General features: G+C 37.6%; 1 protein-coding gene across 6 annotated transcripts; it reads left to right on the plus strand.

Moving 5' to 3' along the window:
- The first annotated feature begins 568 nt into the window (after window positions 1-568).
- atp2b3a (ATPase plasma membrane Ca2+ transporting 3a) lies at window positions 569-25,891 on the plus strand. 6 transcript variants are annotated; one of them, XM_084388845.1, is made up of 23 exons: window positions 569-1,031; window positions 2,962-3,531; window positions 5,737-5,934; window positions 6,390-6,647; window positions 8,283-8,408; window positions 11,045-11,173; window positions 11,464-11,529; window positions 11,733-11,771; window positions 14,068-14,232; window positions 14,377-14,591; window positions 14,738-14,980; window positions 15,104-15,345; window positions 16,172-16,406; window positions 16,572-16,751; window positions 17,424-17,511; window positions 17,715-17,821; window positions 18,223-18,414; window positions 18,650-18,863; window positions 19,007-19,218; window positions 20,098-20,205; window positions 20,314-20,496; window positions 21,979-22,065; window positions 25,478-25,891. In XM_084388845.1, exons 2-23 carry the CDS (start codon window positions 3,324-3,326, stop codon window positions 25,883-25,885), a joined length of 3,903 nt encoding a protein of 1,300 aa, XP_084244971.1. In that variant the 5' UTR covers window positions 569-1,031; window positions 2,962-3,323; the 3' UTR covers window positions 25,886-25,891. The 6 variants fall into 6 exon arrangements, with proteins under 6 accessions (XP_084244971.1, XP_084244973.1, XP_084244975.1 ...); XM_084388849.1 differs by having other exon boundaries at window positions 581-1,031; window positions 21,979-22,132; XM_084388847.1 differs by lacking the exon at window positions 21,979-22,065 and having other exon boundaries at window positions 578-1,031.
- Window positions 25,892-26,695: the final 804 nt, after the last annotated feature.

The raw sequence follows: 26,695 nt of genomic DNA on the forward strand, positions 1-26,695 counted from the left end.
TTTAAACAAAATATTTGTGCATTATTTTAATAATAAAAAAAAAAAATGTTGTCGCCTATAGTGATTATTTTGTGCTAACATGCAAAATTAGAACATGGATATTAATAAGTTCATGCTGACTATGCGTGGTAATCGTCCAATGCCGAATATCTGTTTCATGGAAAAGTGCATCATTCTGCCTACCGTATCGTGAAAAGAACCACCCAATGGCGAATGTTCTACTTATGAATATTAAATACATCATGCTAACGTATCGTGAAAATCACCCAATGGCGAATGTTCTACTTATGAATATTAACCACATCATGCTAACGTAACTTGACAACCACCCAATGGCGAATGTTCTGCTTATAAATATTGATTACTCGTGCTGACGTTTCGTTGCTACCTTGCTTGGTTACCTTCCTAAGGCAAAAGCCTGGGTTATGAATATTTAAAAGCAAGCCTTCGCCGTAGTAGAATTCGTCTTTACCGGGAAAAGGAAAGGATTGCGGAGAGAGAGGGAGAGAAGCGAGGTTATTCGCTCGCCCCTCCCCCACCCCCCGTCCTCCGGCGCTCGGATGCTGCTGCTTCTGCCATCATCACCGCGAGATGCGCGTCAAACTGGCATCATCAGCATGTAGACCCACATCTCTCCTTCACCCATCACTCTATCAATCAGCGCCCAAAAAAACAGCAACGATGTGACCAAAACGACCCTCCTTTACGTTCCCGACAGCACAATACGCCGTTTTTAACAGATTAATTAATGCGGACATGGTACAATCTCATCTGCATCATTCAGGTTTTCTTCCGCATAAGATGAAGTGGTCACCACCGTCTGCTGCCTCCTGCTCCCTTCATTTGATTTCTATTCTGCACCGTTGCGCATCATCTGCATTTGGAATAGCGTAAAGGTCAAATGATGTGACTTTCATTTTTGTGTTCTCCATGATGGGCATGATTTGAGGATAAATCACTGGATATCATTACGTTTTTCCTGCCTTTTTTTCCGGCTCAACGTGAAATGTCCTTGGAGCATGGCCTGCGCGGTGAGTGAATATATTTGTTCATGGATACATGTTCACAAGTGCCTTGAGGTGTCAGCAGGGTATGTTTTATGTTTGTCTATTTGTTGCAGTCGAGTGTCTGCTAATGTATAATTAAAGTGCTTTATTATTATAATATCAGTAGGGAAGCATTACAAGGGAATTATCATCATCATTTACTGTACGCCCAGCATATTTATGCTGATATTATTCACCAATATGACTTTTTTTTTGCCATGAGATGAGCTATTACTTATTGTTTAACAATCGTTTTCAATGTCATTAAAATGAAATGGTAATAATCAATATAGCCTAAATAAATAAATATATATAGACTAATAATAATAATAATAATAATACAGTATTATAATCAGAAATTTGACAGGACTTGCATTATCAACACTAGCATGTATTTAAAAATATTAACCTTCGTTATTGTGCCATAAACTTAATTTAGAGCTGTGAATCTCTATATAGGCTACCTGTATAGGTAAAAGTAAAAAATAAAAATAAAATAAAGTAGTTTTGGGTAGACTGAAAAGCAGGTGGTGGATGGATGTAACCTTGCTGTCTGGTCAGTTTGTGCAGCATCTCATTTTAATCCCCTCTAAATGCTTTTAATATACATTTGATTTACCTTCCTCTTGCCGTGATTAAACCGAAATAAATCATAACACAAATGCTACAGGCTCTGTCATAAGCTATGAGCAGCTGTACAGTGGGCCAAGGTGAACATCTGATTCCTGAAGGTTACCAGGAAAGGGCATCATCTTGTTTAAAGAGCGTGTTTGTTGAGAAATTTTCTGGCCATTTTTAATAAAAGATGAGGAGGCGCGCACACAGATTATGGGTTTAAATGTTCAGTAAAGTTGGTGTCACAGCAGGGAAATGGAGGCGCAGAGCTCAAGCGGATTGTAATGTCATCCAAAATTGCAGGCCTGATGGCTGGTAGTGTTGCCTTCGTAAATCTGTTCTGCAGTGGGATTGGGCAAGTGTTTATGTGCGCATGCGCAGGCGTCTCGTACTGACTGAGTGAAGGCAGATTTTGCGTCGAGAGGCGGTACTGTAAAGTAGCCTACATGGGTTGGGGAGAGATGCACGCACATATACAACGCTTTTATCTAGAGAGAGTATTTCAAAAGGCGTTTAGATAAAGAGTAATTGTCCTCGGTTTCCATCGGATATTATGTAAACAATCCATTGCAGTAGGTGTGCATGATGAACACTTGCCTACTTGTTTCCCACAAAACTACCTACACCTGTGACTCCTCGGTGAGAAATGCCACCTCCACATTTCGAGGCGTTTAGTTTAAATCATTATTATCAATACCATTGGACAAAAAACTAACAAATATGTTCATAATGTAATCTAGGAAAAGTAGATTTGAATATTAAGTAGCCAAGGAGATACTGCGGGTAGCCTAGCAAATTACAAGGGTAAACAATAAGCATTAAGTAAAATACTAACACGCATTCAACTAATAACAATAAAACAATTTTCTTGTATGTTGCCTTTTCGATTTCTAATGTTTCATAATTGTTTTACTGTTTAAATAGTTGAAAAGCCATATAGTATTTCACGCAATTTTTTTTCTCAAATCATTGTATACCTGTTATATTTTGTGATAATGGTTATTATTATCTATGATTAATGAGCCTGAAAAAAAACCCTTTTTTTAAAATAGTTTTTATGATTTCAAATAATTCTCCTCAAATCATTGTCTAGCTATCTTTTAAAAAATATTTTATGATAATAATGTTTTTGATTCATTTTATTTTTTATAACATTATTTTTAATGTATATGTGTCTATTTTGTCTCAAGGTGGCATCTTGCTTACTTGCATTTCACAGCTGTCTGTGTTTTTGGTTTGACCAAGTTCAAAGATGAGTGTGTAAGATTCTTTTTTTCCCTTTTTTTGTTTTGTTTCTCAGGTTATTTACCGACGTTATTCCTGTGTCACTAGATCCCCTTTATTGTTTAATAATCAGTAACACTTGCTTCATTTGGTCTTCATAGAGATGGATTGGCACAATGGCTACCACTTATTTTGCTGATTTTTTCTTTATGGGGGGATATTTCAGGGGAAACCCTGCTACCACACCATAGAATAGAAATCCCCAAACAAACTGACAATTCATGTCTCAATATGGAGAACTACATAGAGAACATCTTAGAAATAGGTGAGGACGAATATATATAGGACAAAAGAGATAACACATTTTCCCAGGTACCCATCTCTTAGCTCATAGTGTCTGCTAAAAAGCTGCCAGTCTTCCAAAACCAACACACCATCATGGGGGATCTGGGCAACAGCACGGTAGAGTTCCACCCTAAGAAGCCAGGGATGGACAGAGGAGACAACGAGGGGGATTTCGGGATGACAGTGGACGAGTTGTGCTCGCTGATGGAGCTCAGGGGACACGAGGCCCTGCAGAAGATCCAGGAGAGCTACACAGATACAGAAACCATCTGTCACAAACTCAAGACTTCACCTGCAGATGGTGAGTAGCACTAGTTTCGACATGTGACCATATCTCTTGCTCAATTACATAAGATCACACGTGCATCCTGAAACATACAGACATTTTCAGCTGTTAAAGAAGCTATTGAGCTATTGTAAAAATTAAGTGGTCCTTTACTCACTCTCAGGTCATTCAAAACTGTATGATTTTATTTCTTCCGTGGAAAGCAAATGGAATATTTTACTGATTGCTGTGTACCATGCAGTTAGTCCCTAAGGGGACTGAGGCTTTTATCAGAAAAGATGCATAAGCACCATAAAAGTATCATAAAGTGGTCCATTAGACTTGTGCAACATATTCATATACGTCTTCTGTAGCCGTACAATAATTTTGTGTCGGGAACGGACCAAAATTTAAGCCGTTATAGACTTTAATGTAGTGCACAAAATTCTATGGTCCATTTTATGATACTACTTTCATGGTGCTTTCATGTCCTATTTAAAGCTTGAAAGACTAAGTCCCCATTCTTTGTAACTGCATGTGAAAAGAGCAACCAGTTCAGTTCTTCAAAACTGCCCATTTTGTGGTCCACAGAAGAAAGTCAGTTATACAGGTTTGGAATCACCAGAGGATGATGACAGAATTCCTGTAAATCCAGATGCACTTATATTCACTAACACTCCTGTTCAAAACAAGCCTGTCTTCACAGAAAGAATACCAAATGCCACGCACCTTTATCTGCTTTTGAAAGCAGACATTGCCCATGTTTTCAGACGAGAGCATCTTTCTGTATTGCTGTTTTTCTCTTTGCAGCAGTTTTTTGTTTTGAGAAATTCAAGTCCCAGTTTTTCAGAAATGTGCCTTTATACAACATCATGGGATTGTTCAAACATAGTTTCATGTTTTATTAGATAGCTTTATAAGTTATGGAGCGTAACAGAGTTGATATTGCTTTTACATTTCATCATTTAGCAAACGGTTTTACCCAAAGTGACTTACAAATGAGGACAACAAAAGAAGCAATTAAGCCAACAAAAGGGCAAAACAAATTTCATAAATGGAAAAATACATAGAATAGAAAGTGTTAGTATTAATAGGTTGCGTCGACCTAAAAGATGCATCTTTAGCCGTTTCTTTAAAATGCTCGGGTTGAGTTTGGCAGGTCATTCCACCAGCGGGGAATGTTTTGTTAATTTAGTTAGCTAAGATTTTTGTTGAATCTTTTATTGCTGTGGCTATTCTGGGTAGATGATCCTACTTTGCGCTCTGATAATAACTTTGATTCACATCTTGTTCCGACCACTTGCTTTCAGACCAAGTCATGCGGTCTGCCTACATCGCTATTTGGCAGCCACGATGAGGTTACTTTAAGTTTATTGTAAAGCTCTTTTTCCTCCTTTAATGCTGCTCTTTGAAAAACCTCTCTTCAGAAACCGTGACAGGGATACAAAAAGAAAAGCTTACGGGCATGGATGGAAAGATGAAAGAGTAGAAGAAAGGGCTGGATGTACTGCAAAAGTCTTTCAATGCTGGTATTCCGTAGAAAGAGGATTGCATTGCTGCATCTTAGTTGTCTTAATTTTCTTGTGTATTGTGTGCCATGAACAGAGACTGAATGAATTAACTGGGGCAATTGGAATGAGTTAGGGAAATGATTTCCTACAAACCTTTGGAGTAACTCAATTAGGCTTTACAGTGAGTGAAAGGGAAGCTCTGATGGGAGATGAGAGGTTGCCAGGGGCAGCAGGTGATGATTGGCAGCGTGAGGATTCAGAGAGTGTGACAGTCTGTCTGGGTCTTGCTGCCAAAAATCACACCCTGTGGTGCATCCGAAACACACTGACTTAACCATCTGTGCCCTGTGTTCTCTTGTAATGTCCTCGTCCCTCCCCTCCTGTCACCATAAGAGGTCAGGGATTGGTGCTAACAGAACTGAGTGATGACTAATGAGAATCCAGGAAGTTCTCAAAAGCGTTTGCATGGAGAAAAAAAAATCCATTAATGAATGAATTTAGGGTTTTTCACACCTCACACCAGCGTACATGTTTTTGCATTAAACCAAATCCTGTTAAATTTGGAGGAAAAAAATGGTGAAAATGTTTCCGGCTTTACAGGTGGACAGTTTGGTGTGGGTATTTTACATTTAATTTAATGACATTATATACCAACTTTTTTCACTGAATTTCTGTAAGTAAAATTTGAGAGGTAACAATGACTTTTACTGCCATCTTTCCTTCTCAAAAGGACTATCGGACAATCCTGCAGACTTGGAGAAACGTCGGGAGGTGTTTGGAATGAACTTCATCCCTCCTAAGAAGCCCAAGACCTTCCTTCAGCTCGTGTGGGAGGCTTTACAGGATGTTACCCTTATAATCCTGGAAATTGCGGCCATAATTTCCCTCGGACTGTCCTTTTACCAGCCGCCTGGAGGGGACAGTGAAGGTGACTTGGTCTTAAGTATTCAGTGATAAAATAGTAAAAATGATCAAAAAGTAAAACAAAATCTATCAACATTAGAACAGGGATTGCTGTCCTTCGTCGGAAGCTTAGGAAAACCGTCATATGTTTTAAGTCATAGCCTCATTTAAATTTCCCATTAAAAGTTCTGGTGACCTTTAATTTGCTAATACTAACACTGCAACTTGTACATGTTTATTTCATAACATTTTAGCATATGTTTGTCTCTAAAAGGCTCTTGTGTGTCTTGTGTTGTTACTTTACGACCAAATCTGGTATAGTATAGTTGCATGGATAGCTAACAAATCAAAGAATAAAAGGAATGGAGTGAGAGATGGATGGATAGATAAAAGAACCTAAAGGATCACAAGTAGACACTTAAACTCCCTGTCCTCCCACACATTTTTACCTTTCCGTCTCTTTTCTCTCTCTCTCTCCAGCATGTAGTAATGTGAGTGCAGGTGCGGAGGACGAGGGAGAGGCGGAGGCGGGCTGGATCGAGGGCGCAGCTATCCTGCTCTCGGTGTTCTGCGTGGTGCTGGTGACAGCGTTTAATGACTGGAGCAAAGAAAAGCAGTTCCGTGGCCTGCAGAGCCGCATCGAGCAGGAGCAACGCTTCGCTGTGGTGCGGAACGGCACAGTCATTCAAATCCCCGTGGCTGAGATGGTGGTGGGGGATGTTGCCCAAATCAAATATGGTCAGTAGAGTTCAAAACTGTCTCCTCAACCTGTTTTTTTTTTTTTTTATAAAAGAAATCTTGCATGCAACAATGTTTCTGAATTAAAGGGTTGGTTCACCCAAAAATGAAAAATGATCCCATAATTTACTGACCCTCAAGCCGTCCTAGGTGTATATGACTTTCTTTTTTCAGCCAAGCTCAGTCCGAGTTATATTAAAAAATATCCTGGCTCTTCCAAGCTTTATAATGGGAGTAAATGGTACCTTGTTTTTTGATGCCCAAAAACACATCCATTCATCCATCATAAAAGTAATCCATACGGGGTTAATAAAGGCCTTCTGAAGTGAAGCGATGCGTTTTTGTAAAAATAATTCCATATTTATAACTTTATAACTTATAATCACTGGCTTCAGGTAACGGCCGCATGCGACGTATGACATATTGATGAATGCGGAAGCGCAGGAAATAGAGAAAAATGAATTAGAAGTCTAAAACGAGAATTCTTAAAGAGAAATGGTGGAGGAGCTTGAGTTTGTTGCCCTATTTGTTTGAACTGTGAGAGGCGTCAACTCTCACCTAAGCTTACGCTACTCCTACATCCTACATACATTTCGCCCCCTTAATGACCCTCGGCAGACAGTCCGTACTGTTCTCAGTTCAGTGTACTGTTGGACTAACTAGAGCACTGAATGAGTTGTAGTGATTCTCAGGCATGTCCGAAAGTGAGATTTGACTGAGTAACTTGTATATCTGTGCTGACTTCAGTTGGTTCAGTCCGATTTGAGGAACTAGTTCAAACAGCTCACTAAAAAGAACCAGTTTAAAAGAACAAATGCACCTAAACTAAACGTGACGCCCCCTATTGTTGAGTGACGTGCCGACAACTGTAACCCTGAAAATGAAATGACAATTTAAATTTCCACAAATAATGCAAAAAAATGACAAATGAGTGCAAACAAATGCTAAAATGAAATAAAAAGTAGTACACATATTTTGGTGGTTTAATAATTTTTTTATTAACAATTTAATTATGTATTTAAGGCGAGACACCACAGGCAAAATCTATTGGTCAGTTTTGAGATTTTGGGCAATTATGTTGTCATACAACTATAATGTTGTTTCAAACTAGTGGAAAGACTATTTTTAGATTTATTGAGTGATAAATCCAAAATCTCCAAAATCCCTTCTGCAAAAAACTTTAACTCAACAAAATTGAATAAAGAGTTTGAACCTGGCTTCATCCAATGTTCATATTTATGTTCTGGAAATGTATGCAAATTAGTGCATATTTAATTATAGAATGCCTCATTTGCATATTTAAATATAAAAAAAATGTAAACCTTGAAAAACAAAGTTTCTTTGCAATTCATAGTACAGTACATGTACATGTAATTGATCAACTTGGGAAGGATGGTGATGTCTATTAGTTTTTTATACCCTATTTACCTGTGGTGAAGTAAATAATCGAAATAATTTACATATAAGTGTAGAATCTTTTTAGAATCCTTAAGATTATCCTAAATATATATATAGAGAGAGAGAGAGAGAGAGAAAATGTGAAGATGCCTTTGAATATTTCATTCATTAGAGGAAGTAGTATTCAAAGCCGCTAAAATGTAATTGATCTGTTACTGTCACTCTGGGGTCCCATAGGCGACCTCCTGCCTGCGGATGGTGTTCTCATCCAAGGGAACGACCTCAAGATCGATGAGAGCTCCCTCACCGGAGAGTCTGATCACGTAGGCAAATCCATCGACAAGGATCCCATGCTGCTGTCAGGTAGGGAGTAAAGGTTATGTAAGTGAACATATGTTTGCGTGGGGTTGTGTGGACTGGGTCGGCCATATGGCCATGGGTTGTGATGAATGTTTGTGTGTTTTTTACATAAATAGTTCTGGTTATTCAGAACCATCCAAACACTGAAAGATATTCACCATCTGTTCAAGAATTCAGATGATTTGGAATGCAAACAGATCATTGGAGCAGACTAGTGGTTAAAAATCCAAAAGGTGGCAGGTTTGAACATGCAAAGGGTGTTTTGTTAGTTTGCGCAGGACCCTTAATCCCACGGGCACTATTCCCTTTACTTACATGGCGACATCATGTGTGTATAGTATACTGTAAGTCTTCATTGTGTTAAAAAAGTCACCAATATCAATTAATTTAGGATGACACTGTTGCAATCCATCTAAATTGAACCAATTTGCTGTTTGGGGGGATGGGTACTTTGCTCGCAAAGTATTTTGTCAATACTTTAACACTCAGGTTGCACAGTGCTTGGTTGGGTTAAATCTCATTGACTGGTTTAATGAGATAATGTCCCTGAGGTCTGATAAACAGGTTAATCAGCTACTTCCCTCATCTCTGCTTCCTGGAGAAGGGCTCAGATTTGTTTTCGGCCCTCCAGAGACCTGCTCTGCCACTTCTTTCTAATGATCACAGCTCACCAGAGAAGCATCTGTTTCTCCGCTTGGCCACACACACACAGCGCTAGCCCACGCCCTCAACCTCAACATAATCAAGTGTGAAAGAAAAATGGGAAATGGAATCTATGGAAACATAACTTGCTTTTAGCCAGTTATGTGAAAAATGCATGTGTAACCTGATTAGAATGGGCTTGCATAAATAAATTGATGTTAACGGAGAATAATCAGTAATATTTTTTTTTGAATATCATTAACTTCCTTGAGTGTCCAATTCAGAATCACTTGGTTTACCTACATTTTCAGCAAATATTTGAGGGAAACGGTGAATTAAAGCATGTACACTATACCGCTCAGATTTAAAAAAAAAAGAAATGAATACTTTTATTCAGCAAGGAAAGTGACAAATTGACAATAAAGACATTTATAATGTTACAAAAGATATATACATCAGCTTTTCTATCACAGAAATAAATTGCATTTTAAAATGGGAAGCAAGAAGTTCAGACCTTTTGTACAAAGGCGTCATATGAGCCATGTCACAAATTCATTTTATATATTTTATTTTATTTCAATAAAAACAGATTTTTTATTTAATTAAGATTTCCCCCAGTAATTATCTCTTGCTACACATTTTTGAACTTTAAAATGACTAGTTTCCGTGGAACTGTCTTGTTTCTTGTTTTATTGACGAGCTTTTTCTGTCATTCATCAGCTTGTGTAATTAATCATCAAGGAGCGCATATTATATTCTCTGTCACAATGGGAGAGGCGGCTCTTCTCAACATGTATGTTTGAAGGCTTCTGTTGTGAAGAAGGAAATGCACGCTGCAAAAATTATTGTCTTAATCAGTAATTTTGTCTTGTTTATCCCTGTGAAACATCTTTTCTCATTTGCAATAGTCTTAAACATCACTAAAGTGTGTTCGATGTAATTCTTAAAAGAAAAAACAACGGTGTAGGATAAACGCTTCTCAGGTAGTTTTTTGGGTAACACTTTACAATAAGGTCTCATTCGTTAACATTAGTTAATGTATTAACTAACAGTAACTAACAATGAGCAATACATTTGTTACAGTATTTATTTATCTTTGGTAATGTTAGTTAATAAAAACACAGTTGTTCATTGTTTGTTCAACAAATACAACTTTTGATTTTAATTATGTATCAGTAAATGCTGAAATGAACATTAACTAAGATTAATAAATGTTTGTTCATTCTTAGTTCATGTTAACTTAAGTAGTTAACTAATGAAACCTTATTGTAAAGTGTAACCATTATTTGTTTAGTTTTTTAACAAATATCACTAAGGGTGTTTCTATGTTTTTACTAGAAAACGAGACAAAAATACTGGTAAAGAAAGAAAGAATTAATGTGCAGCGAACCAGGGAACAAAGAAGCAATCTGGCTCAGTTTAATTGTATTACACGCTAAGAGGAAAGGCCATGGAAGAGACTTCAGACTTAATTTTGCTCCTTGGTTTAGACAAGTGCAAGGGTTAATGTGAGCACAACAAACAAACACAATACATTACACGAGGAGGTTATCCGTGACTCATACAATGAAATGAACATTTATAGGCTTATATTTCCCCGTAACCTCACTTAACAAATACCAAGTTAAGGCAGTGTTTTTTTGGATATGGATTTTTAGTTTTTTTTTATGGATATGAATTTAAAGGTTTTTATGACACCTTTAAATCCCTAAAATCATTGTATAAAAGATGACATGTAATTCATTGTTTTAGATTAAACATCCTCTAACTGGAGACACCTGAGCTTTTAGTCATTCTATGCTCAAAATATATACAAAAATTAAAATTGAAATCTTTTAGTCACTTGCTAACTCTTTTGAGTCACGAGATGGCGCCAGTAAGCTAATTTAATCTGTGTTGGTATGAAAAGTGGTAACTGGTGTTTGATGGGCGTTTTAAGGGAATAGGTATGAAAATGTTTACTGTAAAAAGTCTTCTCTGTGTCCCTCAATTTTCAGGCACTCATGTAATGGAGGGATCAGGGAAAATGGTGGTGACCGCTGTTGGTGTCAACTCTCAAACGGGAATCATCTTCACCCTCCTGGGGGCCGGAGAGATGGAGGAAGAGAAGAAAGACTGCAAGAAAGGTTGGCGTCTGACAGTTCTTTGAAAATATTTTATATATGATTAAAAACTGAGCATGAATAAACATGAACATTATAAAAGAAAAATCCTTTTGCTTGAATACCCACATAGAATGATCCAGATTCAAAATGTCTAATGTTCTGGGTCAATTCTATTTCGATGCACTGAAATACTCAGAAATGTTGCTCACTCATTTGAGTTGATTTTTCATTGTTTTTGTTCAGCATTTAGGTTTTTATTTTATGTCTTTACATACCACCTTCGTTTTTGTCCTATCCAACAATTCTATCAGAGGTCAATAGTAATTCATCCACGCAGTTCCCCAGTGTTGAAGCCAAAGAACACAACATCATAAATGGTAGGTGACATTCACAATAGAGAGAGACTCATAAACAGACATCCTGGTTTTAACTCCCCATATCTGTCAAATATTATCCCTCCATGTTTTATGTTTTCTTTCTCATGTCTTTATTGTTCTCTCATGTCAGCTACATTGATCTCAAGCAGCAGAAACAATTTTTTTTGTTTTTTTTGTTTAAATGTCTGCATTAACTTTCACAGGGAAACAAGATGGGACCCTGGAGAACAATCAAAATAAAGGTGACTTTCAAGACTGATGTTGAATTGAGTTTAGATAGATTTATGATGAGATGAAGTCATTATACAGGCTATTTCAGAATCAAATATTACATACCGCACAGTATACACTGTGTACTGCCTACTATTTGTTTCCAAAGTTGTATGTGAAATAGTGTAACAATAAGCATTTCAAATCATTGCATGCAACAGTACATTATTGTCACATTGAGCTCAGCTTAATTTGCATGTAACGAGTGTCATCCTGCAATTATATTGGCCACCATATCGGTATCGGCCTATATATGTTAATTTCTAATGTTATCATTATCGGCCTGATAAGAAATTTTGCCGATATATTAAAGCCGATAAATATTGTATTATTTCCTTCATCTAAGACACTTCAGATGCGCGCTGTTGGCCATGGTGGTTTTGAATTGCTTGAAATATGATTGGAATCACTTCGAAAAGGAAATATAGTTAAATGCAACATGTGCAGTGCAGGGGCCTCATTTATAAAGCTTGCGTACGCACAAAACGGGGCTGAAAACATGCGTACGCCAGTTCCTGCGCAAAAGGTGGGATTTATAAAGAAAAACTTGACGGGAAAATTTGCGCACCTGCACGCAAACTCTGACCCATGCGTACGAACGTTTTGGAGATGGAGCACTTTGGCGACACCGATGGTGAGCTGGAGTTAAATGTATTTTTGGTCACTTTTATACAGAAAATCTAAAGAAAATTAAACGTATACAGAAAGATTATACAAATACAATTTCAATCACCAAGCCTGTCACTTGAAGCAAATATCCATTCCTTCTTAAATGTCCGCGGCAGCGAGCGTGTTGAGCCGTTTAGTGAAACTGACGCAAATAACAGTTTAAATAAATAAAATACTTCTAAAATAAACATTTATATTAAATATGCCATTCAAATTAATGGAGTTAAACACTCATTACTGAAGTTACAACATTTTTTTTAAGTCAATCATTAGAAATATTTGTTGTGGATGCGATTGTTTTTGAACACTTTTCCTGTGGCGTGCTTTAATGTTTTAACCACAGAGATAATTGCTTATCATGATAATACCAGATTGTCTGAGAAAATAGTTTCGTGCAAATAATGCCCAAGGCCTATCTGTTTCCATTAAAAATATAAATCAATTAAAAATACAATTCGGCAAGTGGAAAAGATTGAGAAAAACTTTCTCTGAAATGTATTACACTATTTGATTTATGTAGGCTATTCAAAAACAAGGCAAGGATAGACAACTACTTGATTTGTATTAATGTAATGTTTCTTGTACCGTTTATATCATTTGCATATGATTATTCATATCATGAAAAATCATATGCAAATGATATGTAGATGAGGATCTGCATAGTAAAACTAGGCGTTGTAAGCTCCATATATGGTTATTTCGGGTGGAGACGCATGTACGCACAATCTTCCGCTGACTGGGATTTCTAAAGTGAATTCTGCGCAGGTTCTGGCGTACGAACGGTTTTATAAGTCTGAATATTTTTTTGCGTACGCCATTTTTGGCTTTCGGGCGCACGTACACTTTTAGTAAGGTTCCTACACACAGTTTTATAAATGAGACCCCAGGTCTGTCATATAGGCTTAATTTTAGATGTTTCTTTTTCAAAAACATTGATGCATTATTAAAAATAACTAGCACTTTAATTTTTCTCATATTATTTTCATCAGAATAGGGTTTCATTAAAATAATTTCAGTATTGTCTGTGTGAAGGCTATTACAATTTATTTATCCATGGCACATGTATTTTGATTCTTTATACACAAGTAATGTTGTCCAATTACTTCTTTGCATTATTTAGGCATTATTTTATTTATTTGTGAGGCAATAGATTTTTATTTATTTTTTTATAAGGAAAGTTGACCATAGTAGTGTAAAATTAATTTTAAAACTGACACTGGTTCAAACTAGGCTACTGTACTGTATATGTTTGATTTATGTTTAAGTGTTTGGGACATGGCTTTTTTTGTAATCAGGCTCTCAAAAATAATATAAAAGTTTGGATTTAGATTTATCGGCCAATATATCGGTTATCGGCTTTAAAATATAAAGAATTATCGGTTATTGGAATCGGCCAAAGTTTTCATGTCGGTGCATCCCTAATGAATTACTTTGTAAAATGTCTTGTCAGTCAGATCAAATAATGATAGTGTGAGCAGGATACAGTGTATATGCAAACCGCAAAATAATGTGTAGTATTGTAAGTGCTATTCTAAACATTTCCAACAGTTACCTGTGATTCTGCCTGCCTGATCACTCCGTCTCTTTGACCTACTATAGCTAAGAAACAGGATGAGGCTGTTGCCATGGAGATGCAGCCTCTGAAGAGTGCAGAAGGTGGGGAAGTGGAGGAGAAAGAGAAGAAAAAAACCAGTGTGCCCAAGAAGGAGAAATCAGTTCTTCAGGGCAAACTCACCAAGCTGGCAGTGCAAATCGGGAAAGCAGGTGGGGAGGTCTGCTGTTAGGATGTTTTAGGTCAAGTTCTTCCGGTAGTGTACATTTTGGTCTGAAATTATTTGGTCTTAAATTTTTGACTCTTACTAGGTGTGCTATTACTTTCTTAGCAATCAGATGTATTAATTATTTCAGGTCTGGTGATGTCCGCCATCACTGTGATTATCCTGATGCTGTACTTCGTGATCGAAACATTCGTCATTCAGGGACGGGTGTGGCTGACGGAGTGCACACCTATTTATGTGCAGTACTTTGTCAAATTCTTCATCATCGGAGTTACAGTTCTGGTGGTGGCTGTGCCAGAGGGGTTGCCACTGGCTGTCACCATATCACTGGCCTATTCCGTAAAGGTTAGTCAGAAATGAATAACTGCCATTTTCTGTGACGTTATGTTGAAGAGTGCACCTGCGAGTCCATGGATGTGTCATTTACACACATACTCACATTGGCTAGTCCTCTTAACATTTTAACACTTCCCATCAATGTCTTTCCACAGAAAATGATGAAGGACAATAACCTGGTGCGTCATTTGGATGCCTGCGAGACTATGGGCAATGCCACGGCTATTTGCTCAGATAAAACAGGGACCCTCACCACAAACCGAATGACAGTGGTGCAGATTTATATACTGGACCAGCACTTCCGTGTCATCCCAAAACCAGATCAGATTAACCCCCGGACACTGGAGCTCGTCACCAGTGCTATTGCCGTGAACTGCGCCTACACCTCCAAAATAATAGTGAGAGGCTTTTACTAAAGCAGTAAACCAAGAGAGGCCATGCAGTGATTTTACTAAGTTTTACAACCCTCATTTCATCCTTTCATTCACCATTCCTTCCTCTCTCTTCACCTCTTCCCTTAGGTTGCAGATAAGGAAGGTGGGCTGCCCAAACAGGTGGGTAATAAGACAGAGTGTTCTCTGCTGGGACTTGTGTTGGACATGAAACAGGACTACCAAGCTGTGAGGGAGCAGATCCCTGAAGAGAAGCTCTATAAAGTCTACACTTTTAATTCTGTTAGAAAATCCATGAGCACCGTCATTCAGATGCCTGACGGAAGCTTCCGCTTATACAGCAAAGGAGCCTCTGAGATCCTGCTCAAAAAGTAAGTTCTGTTGTCTTTGTGTACGTGGTGATTTTGGCTTGTCCAAAAACGTGTTTTTTTTTTAATCACAATAATTATGTTGGTAAAGTGACATGTAGTCTTGTATGTATTAAAACTTATTTACACTATATATACAACCATTCAAAAGTTTAGTTTGAGATCACTAAGACAACACTGTTTCCCCACTTAAATAAGCAGGCCAGCTATTTTTATATGTGATAATAATAAGAAATGTTTCTTGAGCACTAAATCATCATATTACAATGGTTTCTGAAGGATCAGAAATTCACTAAAAAAGTCATTTAAGTTGAAATAATATTACAGTTTTTACTGTGTTTTTGATAAAAAATAATGCAGCCTTTGTGAACACAAGAATCTTCTTTCAAAACTGATTCTGAAGTTCATAAAGTTGATAATCAACATTTTGTGAAGGTTAAGCTAATTTCACTGGCCATTTGTAAAAAAAAAAGCCAAGGACTATCTCTCTTTAAGGCCTAATTTGGGCCACAAAAATCAGCCTTGATCAATAAATATTGAATTCAGACAGAGTGGAGAGGAATGGAGAGAATATGAGTGTTCTGAGGTTTACACTTTTTGTTCTGCATGTGGCTTTGAGGTTGCCACTAATTTTGATATTAATCCTTTTTGAACAAAGTTGTCTTTTTCTGAAGATTAGTAGCATGTACAGATAGAAGTTTGTCAAATAAAAGAGTGTAAGTGTTAAAAGGAAGTAACAATTACACCTCACCTAGCTGGCTTTTGGGTAAATGTGAACAGTGCAGTCTTTGTCAAAAAACGAAATTAAACAGTTCTGCTTTCATCTCAGGTGCTCCTTCATCTTAGCCCGTGACGGTGAGGTTCGTGCTTTTAAGCCACGGGACAGAGATGAGATGGTGAAGAAAGTGATTGAACCGATGGCATGCGAGGGCCTTCGTACGATTTGCATCGCTTATCGGGAGCTTCCAGCTGACCCCATGCCAGACTGGGACAACGAGACAGATATTGTCTCCAACCTCATCTGCATCACCGTGGTCGGCATTGAAGACCCTGTTCGACCGGAGGTATGCAGACCAGTTTACTTAGATGTCTGTTTCCTCTGTTTGCAGTTCTCCTAAGATACTACACCTACATTTTAACCTCTAAAAAATCTTTGATGATATATGAGGGATATTTATGACACCGAAATCTGTTCTGAAATCTAGTTTGCTGATTGTAATTCCAATCAGGTCCCAGATGCCATCAAAAAGTGCCAACAAGCAGGCATCACTGTGCGTATGGTGACGGGTGACAACATAAACACTGCGCGTGCCATTGCTGCCAAGTGTGGCATCATCAGTCCTGGCGATGACTTCCTGTGTATAGATGGGAAGGAATTCAATAGGCGAATCAGGAACGAGAAAGGAGAGGTATACAGTACTTCCAGGTTTTATAATTATAAACTTGTACAGGAATTATTATTATGAATCTTTTCCTTATTGCCAAGATCAATTCTAAAGACATAACATGCACAACATTTTAAATGGAATACACAACAGCCAGTGAAAAATATCTAGATGAGTGACGATATATGTAGTTACATACATTACTGTTCAGACATTTGTGGTCAGTAAGATTTTTTTTTAAAGAAATTAATAATTTTATTCAGAAAAGGATGGATTAAAATTAAATTGATCAAAAGTGACAGTAAAGACATTTACAATGTTACAAAAGATTTATATTTTAAATAAAAATCCTAAAAAAAACTCAAAAATATGAATCAGTAAAACTGTTTTCAACATTGATAATATTAATAAATGTTTATTGAGCAGCAAATCACCATATTAGAGTGGTTTCATGTGACACTGAAGTAATAATGAGTAATGATGCTGAAAATTCAGCTTTGGCATCATAGGGATGAGTTACATATTAAAATTAAAAAGTTCATTTGAATTGTAATAATAGTTTACAATATTGCATTGCATTTTTACTATATGTTTGCTTAAATAAATGCTTTCCAGTTGAGCATAAGCCTTTTTTTAACATTGAAAAAAATCCTACCATCCTCAAACATTTTTTATTTTATATTTTTTTTTTTGCAGATTGAGCAAGAGCGCATTGACAAAGTTTGGCCCAAGCTCAGAGTTCTTGCTCGTTCTTCCCCCACAGACAAACACACACTTGTCAAAGGTGAGTCTCTCCCTCAGTTGCGTTCATCCCTTAATGGAACTATCTCATAATCATATGCAGTACAATACAAAAGTGACATGATCACATTTTAGCTGACTTTAGCAGAGATACCAAGCTTTTCCTAATGTTGATGTTGATGAACAGATTTTTGGATCTCGATTATTAAGATTTTTATGTTTATTTCGTGTGTGCCTTGTGTTCAGGTATCATAGACAGCACCATTGTGGAACAAAGGCAGGTGGTTGCAGTCACCGGTGACGGCACAAATGACGGGCCTGCTCTGAAGAAAGCTGATGTGGGGTTTGCAATGGTGAGAAGATCCATCCATTAAATTGCGAGAGGGCCATTTATTTTTGAGGTTGTGTTACATAGTGTAATGATAAATCCAAATGAAGCTAAATATGAGACATTCCGTGAACATGAATATTGGTTTAAAACTAAAGGTTTTGGTGGGGCTCAGGTTTGATTGACAGTATGGTTTATTTCTTTGATTAGTTTAAAAGCCATCTTCCAAACCACACTTCACGTTCATTTGAAAAGTTCATATGACCTGCAATGCCTTTCATAAAACCATTTCAACTGGGAAAATTCAGAATGGTAATATACCGAGTGTGAAAACAAAGGTGTAATTTTTTTATTTTTTTATTCAGTATTAAAATGAAACAAACGAGAATTATAGATGTGTTGAATGCTCTTTCTCCGTTTGCATAGGGCATTGCTGGTACAGATGTGGCCAAGGAGGCCTCTGACATCATCCTGACGGACGATAACTTTTCCAGCATAGTGAAGGCTGTGATGTGGGGACGGAACGTGTATGACAGCATCTCCAAATTCTTACAGTTTCAGCTCACAGTAAATGTGGTGGCTGTCATAGTAGCCTTCACTGGTGCCTGCATCACGCAGGTACATGCATACACTTCCAAGTTTGGGGTCATTAATATATATTTAAAAGAATACATTTTAAAAAAGTATTATATTCAGAAAGATCACATTAAATGGATCAAAAGCGAAGACATTTATAAATAAATCAAATAAATACTGTTATTTGAACTTTCTATTCATCAAAGAATCCTGAAAAAAATTATCATGGTTTAAAAAAAAATATTAAACAGCTTACTGTTTTTAACTGTGTGTGTAGGATTCTCCCCTTAAGGCTGTGCAGATGCTGTGGGTCAATCTGATCATGGACACGTTTGCTTCTCTGGCTCTTGCCACGGAGCCGCCCACTGAAGCGCTGCTCCTGAGGAAGCCCTACGGCCGAAACAACCCCCTCATATCTTTAACCATGATGAAAAACATCCTCGGACATGCAGTCTTCCAGCTTATCATCATCTTCACTCTGCTGTTCGTAGGTACGTTCCAACCAGTATTTGTAGGATACACAAGTTCTGTTCTCTTTCTTCGTCTACAAGGATCATACTCTGTTATCTGCCGTTTTTTTATTTATCAGTATTGGTTGATATTGTATATTGTCTTTGCCTGATCTTTTGTGCAGGTGAGAGGATCTTTGATATAGACAGCGGCCGTAATGCTCCGCTTCACTCTCCTCCCTCCGAACATTACACCATCATCTTTAACACATTTGTCCTCATGCAACTCTTCAATGAGATCAATGCCCGTAAGATCCACGGAGAGAGGAACGTGTTCGATGGAATCTTCTCAAACCCCATCTTCTGTTCAATCGTGGTGGGGACTTTTGCAATACAGGTGAACGCATACAAATAGATATTTAAATGTAGATTATTTATTTCCATTTCTACTTGTTAATTGATCTTTATAAATATGTCATATGCACACTGCCACTACTTAGTTTGGAATATTTAAAAGATTTTTAAACGTTTTTGAAAGTCTCTTATGCTCACCAAAGCTATCAAAAATACAGTAAAACAGTAATATTGTGAAATAGTAAAACTGTTTTCTATTATAATATTTTTTTTTAAATGTAATTTATTCCTGTGATAGCTGAATTTTCAGCATCATTACTCCAGTCTTCAGTATCACATGATCCTTCAGAAATCATTCTAATATGCTGATTTGTTATATAGTTGTGCTATATATATTTTTTTTTTTACATTGTAAATGTACCACAAATCTTTGAACGATAGTCTATGTAGGTGAAATAAAATCTTTAGTGTGGTATGCTATACTTTTTTTTTTAAAGTCTTGTTTTAATTCTTGTATTATTATTATGAATCATACATTTTAATATGTAAATGGAATTTTTATGACGTCACATTAAATAAGAAATAAACTATTTTTTTTTATTAATTTGTTACACGGCAAGGACGTTTTAAACGTTCTAGCAAAAAAGCTAAAATGATGAAAAAGTTCAAAAGAAATGGAAGTGCTTCAAATATACACTTCCCTTATTCATATATTTTGATGTTTATTTTATTTTTTTATTAATTTGTTACACGGCAAGGACGTTTTAACTAGCAAAAAAGCTAAAATGATGAAAAAGTTCAAAAGAAATGGAAGCGCTTCAAATATACACTTTCCCTTATTCATATATTTTGATGCATTTGTACTTTACACACAGATGAAAGAAAACCATTCCACTCCTATATCTCTATTTGTGATTTGTAGATTGTGATTGTGCAGTTTGGTGGGAAACCCTTTAGCTGTTCCCCCTTAAATATGGAGCAGTGGCTTTGGTGCCTGTTTGTGGGATTGGCAGAGCTGGTCTGGGGACAGGTAAGTGCTGCAGTCGACCGCTTTGCCATTCTAGATGCTCTCAAAAACAGAAAATGAGTTTAAAAAATATCAGCTTTTGTTTTATTTTACTGTATTTTTTTTTTCTAGGTGATAGCATCAGTGCCAACACATCATCTGAAGTGTCTGAAAGAAGCGGGCCACGGGCCGGCTCCAGACGAGATCATGGATGAAGACCTAGCTGAGGATGAAGATGAGATTGACCATGCCGAGAGAGAGCTGAGACGAGGACAGATCCTGTGGTTCCGAGGACTCAACCGAATTCAGACTCAGGTGACGTTCAGTCTCCGTCTTTTCCCGTCTGTTTTAATGTTGCTTTTGCATTGTTTCTGACAGGGACAGCCGTTCCCGCTTAGACCCATTCTGCCTTAAAATATACCAAATGCCTTCTGTGCCACATGCTCTAGTTTGCGCACTTTTTTTCAAACTTTACTTTCCTCATAACTCAAACATATTTTTCTTTCTTCACCAGCCTTTATAAATTGTTGAAATATTAATATTTAACAAGCTTTCCGTGTTGTAAATCTTAATGTCTCTCTCTCCCTCACTTCATCCTTTATTCTCTTTGCTGCTTGATCGCGCTGTTTTATTCAGTCCTTTTTGCTCTTCTACTTGCGTCTCCATGTATTATGTCAGTCCTTGGTAACTATCATTGGCCTTTTAGAATTTTTAAATATGAATGTGGTTTGTATGCTCAATGTTTCTTCAAGTATAGGTACTTTAGTTTTATGATTTACTCTCTGAACCAACAAATGTAATTTCCTCCACATCTCAAAATGTTTACATTCTGTGGTGGAAATGACATTTTAATCATTTTTGACTTGCAAAGTCTAATTTCACAGTTTTATGTATCCTAATTTAATAATCCTAATAATTTAACAGTTTATGTATCCTAAGTTCATTCATTCATTAACCATTTCAGTCGTATCCGACTTGCCATACGCGAGAGACCGTCCATGAATATTTTTTGCCGATGGTTTTTCCGTGGTAGGTCGCCAGGTCTTTCCCCAACCCTTCCCAATACATGGCTTGGGACTCACACACACACGCATTCACACCTACAGACAATTTAGCCTCTCCAATTCACATATACTGCATGTTTTTGGATTGTGGGGAAAACCGAAGCACCCAGAGGAAACTCACACTGACACGGGGATAACATGCAAACTCCACGCAGAAAGACTTGAACCGGAGACATTCTTGCTAAAAATATATTTCACAAAATTACAGTTTGATTGGAAATTATAATAAAACATAAGTAACAATTAACATTAAAATATTTCTATTATTTTAAGCATGCTTTTCACTGACACTGTTGTCTTTTTGCTAACTTTACTAGTGACAACATTGTTGGTTGTGATAGTCCACTACTGAGGGACCATCACAATCTGTATAATAAAAAAAACGATTATTTCACTTTGACTAGAAGATGTAATTAGAAGTAATATTTTAATGAAAAATGTGGATTCTTTCGAGGATAGAATGATAAAATGTTTTATTTTAAATTACATTCCAATCCAGTTTTCATGCGAGTTTCATAAAACAAAAAGAACTTTTAAATCCATTGGTTTTAATAAAAATAAATAAAGTGCTCATAGTTGAAGAAACACCCTTAACGTCGAACATGCCATGCACATTAACAATTTATGAAATGCTGCTTTTCCTGCAAGACGTTCCTCCCTAAAACCCCCAGTCCTGTTCATTTCATTGAGCTCATTCGCCTGTCTGTGTGATGTCCTTCTCTCTCTCCTGCAGATGGAGGTAGTGAGTACCTTCAAGAGAAGTGGTTCGTTTCAGGGTGCAGTGAGACGCCGCTCTTCAGTGCTCAGCCAACTCCATGACGTAACCAATAATTCTACTCCCTCTCACGTAGTTCTCTCCACTGCCAATGCAACTGGTGCCCCCGGGAGTGAGTCCTTACATTCCGTTAACGGCACCTCGTAGAGCCCGTGCACTCAGATGGCTTAGCATTTACACCAACACACACACACACGTGCATTGTTGCCTGCCTTCAAACGCACCTAGTCTGCTAAATGTTGAGTGTGTGTGTGTGTGTGTGTGTGAGAGAGAGAGCAGATTATCATCAGAGCATCTGCTTCATCTCTCTACTTGTGCATTTTTAGTTTGTTTTGCTTATTAGTTTGTCTTTCTTTCTTTCTTTCTTTCTTTCTTTCTTTCTTTCTTTCCTCCTTCCTTGCTACCTCATAACTTATTTCTCGCTCTTGCTGTTTATTCTGACTTGATGCTGCCAAGATGGTTTTCTTTTTCTTGTTGCCTTTTTATTTATTCTCCCGATGCTTGATTTGCCAATAATTCACCCTCAATTCAATGTTGCCTTAAAGGGCTACCAGGATTTCACTTGAAAGAGCCAAACAACAATTGAACTGAATTGAGAAACTAAAGTTGGCGATGTTTCATCTGTTTCCTAAATTTCCAAAAGCTGACAACATAGGAACGACGAAAGCAATGGTTGACTTGTAAACCTGCGAGTATAAGCCCATAATGGTTTCTGCTGCCATTTTCATATTAGGGGGATATTAGCATTAATAGTGCTAACATTTTTCTATCCCGTTCAGGACAAAAAGTATACTTACGGGTGTGTCGTGTTTTTTGCTCATGTCATGTTCAGATTCTCCTCTCTCTCTTCACAGGTTTCGTGTTATAACCCGCCACACTTGTCATCTAATGAAAATGTCCTGCTTAATTGTTAATGCTTGATTTTCTTCACATTAGAAAATCTTTCTTACTCTCTGCTGCTATGATTTATTGTCACTAAACAGCTGTAGTTTTGGACACAATCTTCTTGAAAGTCATTCTCACAGACTGCGATCTGTATATGAGGGTTTTATGCAGCAAGTATGCCATCAGCATTGCCCTCCAGGTACCAGAAGCGAAACGGTTTCATCTTAGCATTTCCAAATCCTTTCAAAGAGACCAGCAAGCGTTAGCCCAGCTGGGACCCCCTCGGTTTCATTATCACTTCCCCTTCAATGTTAATCTTCAGTTGCTTTTATTTGTGAACCTTTAAAAATGAAAGTACGAGTACACTTTCGATTTTGTCTTTTTTTTTTTTTTTTAACAGAGTTTTTTTTTAGTGTCTTATCCTGTCCTGTCAGTCTTGTCCAGTGTTTCTTTTCCGTTGTTTGACTTCATTTCATCGTCTTGTAGCATTTTGTGCTATGTTATCTTAGCTTAAATCCAACAGAGAAGGGAAAGATCCAGCTAAATGACTTTCATTCAATATTTTTATAGTTCTAGTTTCACAAAATAATGTAGACATTCTTTGGTGATGCTGCACTAGAGGGCTGCTTCTCAAAAGCTTTTGTTTGGCCGTCACGCCACAACAAAAGAAAATGACTTTGTGCCGTAGGATTAGACCCATCCATTTAACGTCTGTGTTTCACCTCCCTTCCTCCCCGTCTGTCATGAGGAGTTCTGATGCGATGTGTTTGGGGCTTTTCAAACACAATCCCTTTTCTGTTTTTCCATCCAGTGCCTGAATTACAAAAGATTAGCCGAATCCTCACTGCAGTTAATTTTTAATGTTTTTTTCTTTCTTTCTTTTTTTCTCTTTGATATCATAACCATTATGAATTCTGGGCCTTATACTCGAAAGTTTACACTGTCATTGCTGCGTAGCAAAGAAAACGGCTTTAAATTAAGCATAAACCACAAAACAAATGGCTCTTTGGAAAAACAAAGCTGCAAAAGTGCTGTTGTGTCCATGTTGTGAAGTCCCCTCCCTGTCAGTCACATTGCTTTGTGGTCATTCCCAAGCGTGGTTTGGCTATGCATGTAGAATGCGGAGAGCGGGGGGAAAAAATCCTGTCTGATGAATGTGACGGTCCAACATGCATGGTCTCACACACACACACACGAATGGTTTCTTTTCAAGAAGATGCATTTTCATCCACGGCTGCTGTAGAATCACACATGACGAGAACGAGGACGTCCGAAAAAGGAATACGGAACAATTTGATCGATGTTTTTACTGATTTTTTTTCTTTTCCTATTGAATGTGTACTTGCATGCCATGCATGAACGGGAAGAGGAAACTTGAATTATTGTGCATGGTTGCATGGGAGACAAGTCCCATTTAATGTGTTCATACTTTTGAGGGCATAGAGAGTTTGGTTTTACTTTTTCTTTCTAAAACAACAAGGCAATCAAGAACTTCTAAATGTCCTCATATTAGACTGAGCTAATATAATCAAAGATATCTTGCTTTGTTATATCATTTTTTTTTTCTCCATTGATTATTGAAAGTGGATTTAATAAAAGACAAATATACCCTATAAATGTAACGAATAGAAAACTGATGTCAGAACAATAAATAATGCTTACAGACACTAATGCAATCTGTTTTTTCAAGAATATTCAATCCGTATTACAGAGTTTGTCAACACCAACAGTATGTGAATACGCATGTCTTTATTTCCTGTATGTGTTGTTTTTGTGCCATGTAGTGTAAACCTCACTTTTTATGTTCTAAACGTGTTTTCTGTGTGTGTGTGTGTGTGTGTTTGTACCACATGGTGGCGTGTGCCTTCAAAATCATAGTTTGTTTTTTGGTGTTTACTGTCGTTTGTTCGCATGTTTTTTTCTTTCTTTTTTTTCTTAGTGTTCCATGAATTTGAATCACCTGATATTGAACTGGCAACAGTGAAAGTTGTAATTCTACTTTTGAATTTCGCAGACAAACATGTCTTTTTATTATTTTATTTATTTGGTAATTTTTTTGCTCACTAATTCGACATGTCTTATATCAGAGGTTAGAGAAAAGAAATCTAACTTTGATCATTATCATTAAAAAAAAAAAAAAAGCTGAAATTGGTGTGTCATTCATTAGATCTACGTTTTAAATGAAAAACAGACAGGGGGCTAAGGCTGCTTTGACAGACCATATTCTCGATATGTATGGTATTGGAACGATTTGTGTTTGCTGTCTTGTGTTAGCTTGACTGTATCTTGAGATTTCTTTTTCCTCTTGTAATTACAACTTGGATTTCAATTATGTTTTTGGGCATCATTCTATAGAGGCCTATAGAATGGCTGTGGAGTTTTGTTTCTTTTCAAAGGCCTACTGCACCAAAGGCCTTAATGGATGTGAAACTTTCAGCTCTCGCAGGTCAGCTAGCTGAAAGTGTGCGAGTAGTGCAAAAGGGGGACTAAACTTCTCTCCACCTCTCTGTCCCTTTCGATCCCTCCATTTTCTTCCCTTTGACATCTCCTACCCCGCACCCTTGACGTATAGATCCGGGTGGTGAAAGCTTTCCGTAGCTCCCTGTATGACGGCATCGAGCGGCCGGAGTCGCGGAACTCCATTCACGACTTCCAGGCGCACCCGGAGTTCATCATCACGGACTCGGTCCACAACATCCCCCTGATCGACGAGACGGACGTGGACGACGAATCGGAACGCTCCAACCATAACCACGTGCGTGTGGCGCTTCGTCACCCCGTCCCTAACTCTCAGCCCCAGAGGCCCCCGCGATCCCGCTACCCGTCCCGCCCGCTGAGGCAGCAGAGTCTGCCGGTCACCCTCAACTACAACAACAATGCCACCGAGAGCCGCGTCTACCTGGGCTCGAGCGACAACGGGGCGCCGCACGTTTCCCCCTGCCCCGCGAGCCCTCTGCACAGCTTGGAGACGTGCCTCTGAAGAAAGGTCAGAGGTCGGCGAGTGGAGACTGCCAGCCAGACGGACTGGCGTGGCAGAGAAACAGTTAGGATGATGTTTCTGTACCTAATCTTTGTTCCTATCACTATCACAGATTCACTGCTTCAAATTGTTTCAGTGGTTCTTTACAGTATGTTGTGTGACCCAAAGACAATCCCGCTCCGCATGAAAGTCACCGATTATGTTCTCATACAGTATGTTGCACTTGAACAAGTACCCAAAATGACGAGGCGGATCTACGTGTGTGTAGGATTGGACTCTGACTAAAGATTTTAAAAAGACTGAGCCTATAGAAAGTGTACAAATGGGAATAAGAAAAAAAAAAAAAAAGTAAAAAAAAAAAAGGTTATTTGGGGATAACTCCTTTCGCCTTTTAATTAATAACATTATTGTTCCAATTATAATAGTGGTTACATTTCTGCTAAAACTACAACAATTAATACTACAGTTGCTATACTCCAATTATGATACTTCATCGTTTAGCTTTATATAACTATGTTTGTATGTATGACGTAAGTCTGTATGTATGTGTATTTGTTTGTTTGTTTGCTGTTGTTAAAATCCGTGTCTATGTTCTCATTGGTTCCACACGTGGCCCTCTCTCTGTTTTCTGTGTTAGAGTGTGATGTGTATGTCCAATTGAAAAAAAGGAAATGAAATTAAAGAACTTATATCAGCAGCATAAATAAAATAAAATCGAACCATTGGAGGAAAATCTTACAATGCTTCCTGGAAATGACAGGTAATGGTGCAAGAGCCGCATTGTGTTGTCTTTAAAGAGCATCTCACCCA

This window comes from Rutilus rutilus (assembly GCF_951802725.1).
Source record: "Rutilus rutilus genome assembly, chromosome: 19".
In the NCBI taxonomy this organism is placed as follows: Eukaryota; Metazoa; Chordata; class Actinopteri; order Cypriniformes; family Leuciscidae; genus Rutilus; species Rutilus rutilus.

Excerpts from the sequence above, each read along its gene's own strand:
- atp2b3a (XM_084388845.1), top strand. The coding sequence starts at position 3,324 with ATGGGGGATCTGGGCAACAGCACGGTAGAGTTCCACCCTAAGAAGCCA. Across the intron at positions 11,174-11,463 it reads GAAGAAAGACTGCAAGAAAG|AGGTCAATAGTAATTCATCC; the intron begins GTTGGCGTCTGA and ends CAATTCTATCAG. Across the intron at positions 17,512-17,714 it reads CAAACACACACTTGTCAAAG|GTATCATAGACAGCACCATT; the intron begins GTGAGTCTCTCC and ends CCTTGTGTTCAG.